General features: G+C 57.5%; 1 protein-coding gene across 1 annotated transcript; it reads left to right on the top strand.

Annotated features, from left to right (window-relative positions):
* Positions 1–289: 289 nt before the first annotated feature.
* HHEX (hematopoietically expressed homeobox) lies at positions 290–5,831 on the top strand. Its single transcript, XM_052799900.1, has 4 exons — positions 290–779; positions 2,451–2,629; positions 2,876–2,926; positions 4,596–5,831. Exons 1-4 carry the CDS (start codon positions 395–397, stop codon positions 4,827–4,829), a joined length of 849 nt encoding a protein of 282 aa, XP_052655860.1. The 5' UTR covers positions 290–394; the 3' UTR covers positions 4,830–5,831.
* Positions 5,832–6,904: the final 1,073 nt, after the last annotated feature.

The following is a 6,904-nucleotide window of genomic DNA, read 5'->3' as shown; positions in this document are numbered from 1 at the left end:
CGCTCCGTAGCCTCAGACACCCCCCCCCGCCCGGCGCGGTGCCGTCGGGGCCCGGGCGGGCGGCGGATCGCTCCCCGCTGCCCGCGCTCCCCCGGGCCGCGGGGGTGGTTGATTGGCGCCGCGGGGAGCTTGCTCGGGGAGGCGGGGGGAGCGTTTGCCGGCGGGGGGTGGTTTCCCCCTTCCCTGGCCGGGCTCATTGGCTAGACGGAGCCGTGGCAGGAAGGGGACAGAGACCACGCGGGCTCCGCCCCGCGCCAATAGAAACCTATCGAAGGGTAACCCGAGCCCAGAGAAACCCGCGGCGGCGGTGCCAGCACCCAGCCGCCGCGGTCGAGGGCCGGCTTTCCGCAGGGGCGGCCGGGGGCGCGGGGGGTGCGCGGGCGGCGGCCGCGCCATGCAGTACCAGCCGCCGGGCGCGGCGCCGGCGGCGGCGACCCTGGGCGTCGGCGTCCCGCTGTACGCGCCCACGCCGCTGCTCCAGCCCGCGCACCCCACGCCCTTCTACATCGAGGACATCCTGGGCCGCGGCCCCGCCGCCGCCCCGGCCCCCCACTCCCTGCCCGCCCCGCCGCCGCCGCCGCTGCCGTCGCCCAACTCCTCCTTCACCAGCCTGGTGTCCCCGTACCGGACCCCCATCTACGAGCCGACCCCCATCCACCCGGCCTTCTCCCACCACCTCGCCGCCACCTACGGCACCGGCGCCTACGCCGGGCCCCTCTACTCCTTCCCCCGCGCCGTCGGCGACTACGCGCACGCCCTGATCCGGCAGGACCCCCTGGGTAAGCCATGCACACCCCCCGCCCCCCCCCCGCCGCCCTCCCCGGCTGCCGCCGCGCCTCTCCCATCCCGTCCCCGTCCTCGTCCCGCCGTCGGGGGCTGGGGGGGAGAATGGGAAGTGACTGAAATGTGCCCCCCTTTCCCGCCGGCCCCGCCGCCTCTCTGCGCTCCCTCCGGCCCCCGTCTGATTTACAGTAAATTAAAGACGCGCCGCGCTCCGGCGCTGGCAGCGAGACCACAGTGCGCGGCCGCGGTGACTCAGATTTGTTTTCCTTCAACCAAGTGACTCTGAGAGTGTCCTTAGTAATGTCGCGTGTGGTTTTGGTGGGGAGTTTTAATTGTGCTGGGAGATCGCATGGCAGATCTCAGCCTTTTCCTGCGGATGACTTGAAAAACAGTGGGGAGGCCGGCTCCGCTCGCCGGGGCCCCCGCGGCTCCCCGGCGGGGCGGGCTGGGCCAGGCTGGGGCGGGTCGGGCCGGGGCCCCGGCGGCCCCCTCTCGCCCGCGGCCGGGGGAAGCGTCCGCGCTGCGGGGGCTGAGCCCCGCGCCCGGGCTGCAGCACTTGTTCTTAGTGATTGCAAAACTGGACCTGACTCACCACATTTGTGCAGTGAAAGAGGCTGACCCTTTCCGTTCATACAGGAAACCTTGAGCTCTCGATAGGAGTAAATCTGGTTTCAGAAGCTGTTAAGTGTTTTCCTGGCCGCCTGAAGCAGGCTCTTCCCCGGGAGTCGTGCACATTGCTGATTACTTTATCGACATCCTCAATACAGACAAATTCAGGAAACACTCGACTTCTGATAGCCGGGATCCGTTTTTCTGATATTGTTCATTTCCTCTGTGTGGGATGTGACTTTATGACAGCTAAAATAACCAGTTGCTTCCTATTTTTTGAGTCTGTTTTGCACCAGAATTACTAAAGCCTGACGCAAGCAAAATCTTGAAAAACAATGCAGCAAATTTCAAAGGGTGCAGGCAGCAAGACAGAAAGACAAACAGAGTGACTCAGTGGCACTGGCCAGAGCCTCCGGCCCCGGGACGCGGCTGCTGCTCCGCAGCGGGGCTGCCTCCCCGACGTGTCGCTGCCTGCACCGCCTTGCCTCGCCCCGCACCGCAGCCCCGAGCCCGGGGCTGAGCCTGGCGGGCACCCCGCGGCCACCGGTGGCAAGCCCCCAGCCCGGGGGTGGGGGGCTTGGGGCGCTTCTTGCCCGAAGCGGGCGGGGGCCCCGTGCCTTCGTCTTGGCGCACCCCCCCTACCTCCACCCCCACCCGCCCAGCCCTGCAGTGTCCCCGCTCTCCGCGGGGAGCCGGGCGCTGGTGCAGAGAAACAGAGACGGTTTCTTTGGGGCATCGCAGCGACAGAGCAGAAGGAAGCAAAGGTCTTGCCTTTTTTTTTTTTTTTTTCTCTCTCTCTCTTTTCTGCGAGATAGACCAACAGGAAACACATTGACGGAAATGTTGCCAAAGCCCGTAGAGTGGCTTTAACTGGTCTCTCTGTTCAGTGGAGGTGTAAAATCAGAGGAGGCGAAAGATCAGGCTAGGGACCGCGGGAAATAAAATCGGGCGAAGGACATTAGCGGGCCCGGGACCCGGCGTGCCTCCAGGCCCGGGCTCCCCGGGCAGGCGTGTCCGCGGCCGGCCAGTGACCCTGGGCGCTGTGCCTCTCTTTGAAGGGAAGCCGCTGCTGTGGAGCCCCTTCATCCAGCGGCCGCTGCACAAGAGGAAAGGAGGGCAGGTCCGCTTCTCCAACGACCAGACCATCGAGCTGGAGAAGAAGTTCGAGACGCAGAAATACCTCTCCCCGCCGGAGAGGAAGCGCCTGGCCAAGATGCTGCAGCTCAGCGAGAGGCAGGTGAGGCCGTGCCCGCACCCCAGGGAACCGCACCGCAGCCCCGGGCAGCCCCGGGGGCCGGTGGCACCGGCCCCGCTCCGGCCCCTGCCATGCGGCTGCTGTGGGTGCACCGCTCCCGGGGACCCTGCCGGCCCGGGGCCGGGGTGGGGGGGCTGGCTCTTGCTTTCTCTTTGTGGCTCGGGTAAGGCTCCTGGCGCTTACCAGCTTTGAGACTACCCCGTGCCTTCTCTCGTTGTCGTTGCTTAGGTCAAAACGTGGTTTCAGAATCGCAGAGCCAAATGGAGGCGTCTAAAGCAGGTACGGGGATGTTTCCGTTTCTATAGAAATAAGTATTTTAATTGTCTTATCTTATGCCGTGCTCGCCTATTCCAGGTTGTATGCAGAAGTCATCTGAAAGGCTGTTTAACCTCTTCACCTTGATTAAAAAGACAAATAGTCATGCTGGAATCCATGAGGGCTCGTTCAGGCAGCACTAACGTTAAAAGCTCCTAATGTAGTTCCTATATCAATTATGCCCGGCTTTCACACACCGCCTATTAAAACTCCTCGCTAATTGTTTTGTAAACCCATATGTTGTTTAGCCAATTAACGTGGAGAAGATAAGTAATTGTCAGTAAATTACGTAGTTGTTTTGGAGAAGAATATTTACTGGTCTTTTAAATAGCCCTCTCTTTTAAATAGCCCTCTCTTAATAAACACAAGTCGATTTATTCTGCAAACGTTGGGAGAGGCAGGTACAAACGCCTTGCTTGTTTTGAGGAGCCGCATGGAAAATTGAGAAGCTTTTACTTTTCGTTTACAAGTAGTTACAGTGTATGAGGCTCAGAGGTTGAAGCGGTTTCCCTTCCCTTAGAAATTGTGCTCAAGCAGATAAATCTGGTTTTTTACGGCCCAGAGGGCCCAATCCTGCCCGGCTCGGCCAGGTCGAGGCCCCTTGGCTCAAAGATTTGTGAAAAATCCCTGCATTGTGGCCTGAGTCTGGCTTCAGTAAGTGTGACGTGGATTGTTGAGATTTACTGGTAAATCAGCCTTTAATATAAAAATAATAAGAAAACTAATGACAGTGCCACGCTCTAGATGTATTTGTTCTGTGACCTTCCCCCTGGTTTAACCCATACTTCAGTTGATTTTTTAATAAAATCCCTTTGCTTCGGCAAGAAGCAGGCTGGGTCCCCAGCGGTGCCTCCTTGGCAGGGCCTGGCCTGTGCCGCAGTGTCCGGAGAGCTCGCTTGGGATCTCGGCCATTTTAAGTCATTTCCTCCTTTTCGTTCAGTCGCATCCATTTCTCCGAGCCCGCACAGTTATATCATGGGTACGTGTCTCTGCCTGCTTTCTTTTAAAGAGTATCATTCCATGCCCCCTTAGGGGACTGGGCTTCCGAGATGGCTGCCGACACAGGGCTACTCCTGCCTTTGGAGACGGGGTTTTGTTTTGGTTTGATTTGTTTTTAATGGTGAGTGCTTTAATGTTGAGTTTTAGCTTAATTAGTAATTTTTTTCCCGTTTGCTTTTGGGCCACTGATGGATTCGGCCTCCCTCCTTTTGCTGTTGGGTGTAATTAAGAAAGATCAGGGCAGGAGGAAGCTGTGTGTCGGTGTTTGTAGACTCATAATAAACATTTGCTTTGCTAAAGACAAAAGTTCAGAGGTTCCTGGGCTCCGGCAGCTCCTGACTCTTTTGAAGTGGCTGCGATAACCATCGCCAAGGAGCTTTATTCACGGCAGCGGCCCCTATGGCTGCCGGGGAGTGGGATCAGAGCCGAGCCCCTGCGTGCGGCTGAGCTCTCACCCGGCCCCAGTCCACTCGGGCAGGTTTATAGGCAGGAGGCCCGGGGAGGTATAGCGGACACCTGCCTTTTCGTGCAAGAAACCCAGGGTGGTTTTCCCACACCCAGCACAGCTGGAATTCCCAGGCCTCCTGGCTCTGTGGGCCATATTTCTGTATAAAGCAGGCTTCTTTCATTGCAGGAGAACCCCCAGGCCCCCAAAAAAGAAGAAGTGGAAGGTGCTGACAGTCACAGCGACCAAAGGCCGGAGAGCTGCCCGACCCCCGAGCAGAAGGGTAAGGAGGTCTCCCTGGACGGCTCGCAGTACACCCCCTCGCCAGCCTCCCAGGAGGACCTGGAGTCAGACGTCTCTGACGACTCCGATCAAGAAGTGGACATTGAAGGCGATAAAGGCTATTACAATCCTACCCACTAACAGCCCCGTGCGGAGAGTGGACCCTAAGTCGGCTTGCACTTTACCAGGGGCTGGTTTGGAAGAATATTATGCTACAGGAGAAAACTTTAACTGTTCCACTGAAAGGAAAACAAAAAAACCCACCACCAAATAGACTCGTTTTATAATAAGCAGAGAAAGAAAGATGTATTTTCCGCAAACAGTCCATTTTTGGCAGATCTCTAATTTGGTTAAAGGAACATGGTTTGTATTTAATTATTTGTAAGATATATTTGTACATTAATCGGTGTTCTAACTGCACCCTGTCCTTACTCACGGGGGAGTCTGAATCAGCTGCTGGTGGTGATCAGGCAAAACTCCTCCCTAGGTAGTGTGGAAATGAGTATGGATTGCAGGACTAAGCCCTTTGTATGTGTAAACAAATGTAGTTTAAATAGATTAATTTAAACACCCTTTGCAAGCAGAGAAATATGTTCTGTGAAATAGGGAGGGATTTGACCATCCCAACAAGTGCCTTATGCTCACACCCTTTTACCTGCCGTGGTGCTCTCCACCGACACATCCCTCTGTTCATCAGGTAGAGTCTTCAGACAGATTCATTTTTGTTCTTGCGTGAGACGAAATGTGCCTTAGTCTTTTGAGGACTTTGCCCTGCAATCTGGATGGTTCCATTTGCAGGAAAAAAACCCCATATTTTTCTCCTTGAAAATCTGTAGCGCTGTTTTTAACAGATTCTGTATTTGAGAAGAAAATGCAGGGAGTGATGGGACCCTGCTGCAGGAGAGAAACTGGCATCAGCTGTGGGGGATAAGTGAGGCACACAGCCGTGGGAAGATAATGCCTATTGTATACGTATCTGCTTCTGTACATACTAGTTTTCTTTAAAAGTCTTGCGGTTTTATACCTCACGTTGTTCATATTTTGTACATATTTGTTCAATGTTTTAAAAAACCAAACAAACAAACCCTGGTATTTAATTTTTGATGGACTTGTCTGTGAAATAAAACTAAACTCTGCAGCACCCGCCATGCTGGCCATCCAGTTACTGGCAGGAGAAATCCCAAGCCTCCCCCCTGCCAGGCGTGTTGTAATCGGGCTTTTCCCTCCAGTACCATGCCAGTCACCGGCCACCCTGCAGCCCTCTGGGCACCCTCGTGTTGCGGGGATCTCGTGTGGGCTCGCTGCTTTTTTTTTTTTTTTCTGTTTTTCAGCCTGCCACCCTGCCTTTCAGTTTTGCCTGTGCTTGTACCTGTGCCTGCACGGGAAAGGGTTCTGCGGCGGGAGGAGAGCCTGGTCTGCGAGCCCCGGATGGGAGCGTAGGTGTTTACCCCCGCCTCACCCCGACCCTGGGGGGAGCCGGGGGGGCGCGGGCCAGAGGAGGAGCGGTGTCTGCTCGGGGCCGGGCATCGACCCCAGCCAGGGCAGCCGCTGACCCACCTGAGTCAACAGTGGTTATTCATCGGCCTTTCTCCGAAACGATGCCGGCCCAGGGGCGCGGGGAAGGACCCCGGAGCCCGGGGGTGCAGGGAAATGCCCGCGGGACCGGGCATCCCGTGGGGGGGGCACCCGCGCGGGTCGGTCCCTCCCTCCCCGGGCTCTGCAGCGAGCACCCAGGGGACAGGTGCCCTCGGCCGGGTGCCACGGAGGCTTTTAGTGCCAGGAAAGGATTTTAGGGAGCAACAAATGACTATTTTGAGTGGCGAGGGGGGGCGGCCCTTAGGGCAGCCGGTGCGTCGCGTCTGAGCAGGTTAACGCTTCGAGAAACAGCAGCCGAGTCCTCTGAATAATTGAGCGGCTTTAGCTTTGGTTTATTCTTTTAAAACGGGCGTTCGGGAGCGGGGCCCGAAAACATAAAGTAAACGGGGAGGTTCCGTTGCCACCTGTTCGTGCAGGCTGGGAAAGGGGAGAAGCCCCTGGCCGACCCCTCAGCCCCGCAAGCCGCGGTGCGCGCAAGGCGGGGAAATCGCCGTCGGGAGCAGAAAGCTTTTCCATCCTTCGCATTTTCCTCTCACTCAGTGTTTCTGTCGCGGGTCTCAGCCCGGGTCCCGACGGCGACGGGAACAGCCCGCCGTGAGTCTCCGGGGTTGAGCCGCGGG

This window comes from Harpia harpyja, chromosome 10, assembly GCF_026419915.1.
Source record: "Harpia harpyja isolate bHarHar1 chromosome 10, bHarHar1 primary haplotype, whole genome shotgun sequence".
Taxonomy (NCBI): domain Eukaryota; kingdom Metazoa; phylum Chordata; class Aves; order Accipitriformes; family Accipitridae; genus Harpia; species Harpia harpyja.
This window is presented reverse-complemented; position numbering and strand designations above follow the sequence as displayed.

Bases quoted from the DNA above. Each gene is read 5' to 3' on its own strand.
- HHEX (XM_052799900.1), top strand. From the start codon at position 395: ATGCAGTACCAGCCGCCGGGCGCGGCGCCGGCGGCGGCGACCCTGGGC. The intron at 2,630-2,875 runs GTGAGGCCGTGC...GTCGTTGCTTAG, and splicing joins TGCAGCTCAGCGAGAGGCAG to GTCAAAACGTGGTTTCAGAA. The intron at 2,927-4,595 runs GTACGGGGATGT...CTTTCATTGCAG, and splicing joins AATGGAGGCGTCTAAAGCAG to GAGAACCCCCAGGCCCCCAA.